General features: G+C 27.6%; 1 protein-coding gene across 1 annotated transcript; it reads right to left on the reverse strand.

Annotated features, from left to right (window-relative positions):
* Window positions 1-11: 11 nt before the first annotated feature.
* Window positions 12-1608, reverse strand: Tsp_13570a (hypothetical protein; the record flags this gene model as incomplete). Its single annotated transcript, XM_003366745.1, has 2 exons — window positions 1568-1608; window positions 12-110 (listed from the first exon to the last, which is right to left on the reverse strand). Coding segments are annotated over exons 1-2 (140 nt in total), but the record flags the coding sequence as incomplete, so codon positions are not given.
* Between the last annotated feature and the right edge of the window lie 1167 nt (window positions 1609-2775).

The following is a 2775-nucleotide window of genomic DNA, read 5'->3' on the forward strand; positions in this document are numbered from 1 at the left end:
AAAAACCTTACATAGCGATTTTCTTCTGGAAAACTGCATGCTGAGATGAAGCAGCGCAATTCTCAGACGAGCCACCATCAGTGGAATATTTTCTCAACGATAACCATTTTCTGTAATTACAATAAATAATTCGGCGATATACAAAATGATGTTGCTCTTTTCCCAAAATTTCCCTCAAAAAACACTCAAATCAATTTTGTTATTCAAACAGTAAATCATTGACTAATAAAATTACAGTTCTCATTTACACGCAAACTGATAATTAAATGGAAGACCTGAGAAATTAAACATCAAGGAAAGTTTTAAATTATCTCCATGATTTTATATTTTGTAAACTTACAGGTTTGTCTGAAATAGTCAATTATGGAAACTGTAAAGCAAACTACGAAAAATCATTTCTAAAGTGAAATGGATATTTTAAAATTATACTTGATCAATTTAATAATAATTACACGCCGGTTAACTTGTTTACGATATAAAAACACATGAAAAATAATTTAATGTAAAGTGAAAATAAGGTAATATTTTTGATTACGGTGCTTATCATTAAATGATGTTGCCAAATTGCACTTCATAAAAAACAAAATATTTATTAAATTGATTTTTCAAATATTTTTTATGAATTTATTATTAAATTAAATATTTGATCACAAGTAAAATTTTACATAAGTTTGGAAAAATGGAAAAGATAATTAAGGTTTAATATTTCAAGATTCAAATTTGAACAACTGTTATAATTAAGGAAATGAAAATTCAGGGTATTTTGAAAAGAAATATGAATGAAACTTCAAATGAATGTTTCAAATGAACAAAATTAAAACTAAAAAAGCATTGGATTGCAGTTTTGTAATTATGTTTCTTGATTATTCTTGCTGACAGTAATAAGTATTGAATGACTTGTCATTAGTTGAACGTGGACTTCTCTAGGAAAAGTATCAAAAACTGTAAAACAAAAAAATTTCATTTTTTGCATAATATTTAATCAACATGAAAGCAGTCTGCTAAGAAGTGCTTCAGGCATAAGAAAAAATTTCCAGCGAAAATGTTTTCGGTTGAAATTTTGTTAATTGGGTAAGTATTCGTTAAAAATTGTTGGTTAAACGGAATCATTTGATCTGCACCAAGTAACTGGTGTAGAATTCAACACAAAATTAGTCGGAATGATAGAAAATTCTTTAACGTCAATTAAAATATCATTGAAAAATATGACGATTTACATATATAAGCAACTTTCATTTATATATTTTCACAATATGTGATGAGATTTAAGTAAATGATGCAAAACAATTTTAATTTATACATGTAAAACATATAAATGCTATATTTTACTTAGAAAAGTAGTTTGTGTTGAATTTTCATTTTCACGATTATCAGTAATCACGTAATCAACTTTTATGGACAAGATTGTCATAACTTTTTAATTTTATGCGTTAATGTAATGAAATAGGAATAATTTAGCATGCTATTTTTATGAAATAAAGAATTTTGAAAATGAGCATTGAGCTATTAGTCATTTATTGAGACTACGTGTTTGAATAACTTATAATTTTTTCTGTTTATTACACACTTTTTGGAAGTGCTGATTATCTTTGATATGAGAATAGCCATTATTTATTTTATCAAACGATAAATCGAGTAAAATAAATGTCTGATGTAATTGCATAAGTGAAATATTAGTTTGTATAATAATTCTTCTTCCAAATAAATGTTACGGTTAATTTTATATTTAACTATAGCCTTTTTGTGTCTCTTTTAAGAGTCTTGCATGGTTTGATTGACGCCGTTGTGTCATTTTGTCATTAGTACTAAAATAGAAATTAAGGATTTTTTAAGAATAGAAAGAATTTGTCTTTTGAAAGTCCAGTTTTAAGCTGTTTACATATTGATAAATCGCTTCCAAAATTTGAATATGATGCCGTTCACTTTTTGCCTGCTGATGAAAATTTGTATTTGTTGTTCACGTTGGCAAACTTTATTTATATTCGAAGGTAATTTCGTTGTTTTTTTTTAATTGAAAAGTAAGCAATCTGAAAATTTTGATGTGTAGTAAGTTAATCTGAAACAGCTGACTGTATGGATGAAAGGAAAAAAACCGAAAATATGTCGATTTAAAATATTGAAAAATTCGTGATTAATCTTTGTTCATTTTGTCGTTGATGTTCAGATTTTTTTAATCATTTATTCGTCGTCGCATTTTTATTTAAAATATTGTATTTCCCAGTGTTCAGGTATGCGATTATTGTAATTTGAAATTTTCATTTCTAGAAATTGTGTGTTAAGATCAAGTATTATAAGTTCACTCAATTGCGATAATGGTTTAAATTATAAATAAAATTTAAAATGAATATATGGAAAATAGCTGATATATTAGATGGTCAGGTATCAAACATGCAGGCAGGCAGAGAGAGTTCATGACACTTCCGCGAGCAGAAATGATTGAATATAGAAATCGGAGGAAATGTCAGAATATTTAATAAACATATAGAAAAAGCAAGAAGTAAAAAAGAGAGAATTTGCAAGAAAGCCTATACAAACTTGAATCCTTTTCATATAATACAATACGGGTGATTATCTGGCGTGGATGAAGATGTGTCAGTAAAAGTTGTTCATAGAAAACTATTATTAAAGTGTGATGTAAAAAAAAGTCAATAATTAAACAGTTTTTCACAAAAGCAACAAAGCAGGCATGTCTGCATGTTCCAACAGTGAAGGAAGACCTGTTGCTACTTGCTTGCTGGCTTGCTTGCTTGCTCATTTGGTGGAGGACAACGGCAG

Source organism: Trichinella spiralis (assembly GCF_000181795.1).
Source record: "Trichinella spiralis strain ISS 195 chromosome Unknown Scfld5481, whole genome shotgun sequence".
In the NCBI taxonomy this organism is placed as follows: Eukaryota; Metazoa; Nematoda; class Enoplea; order Trichinellida; family Trichinellidae; genus Trichinella; species Trichinella spiralis.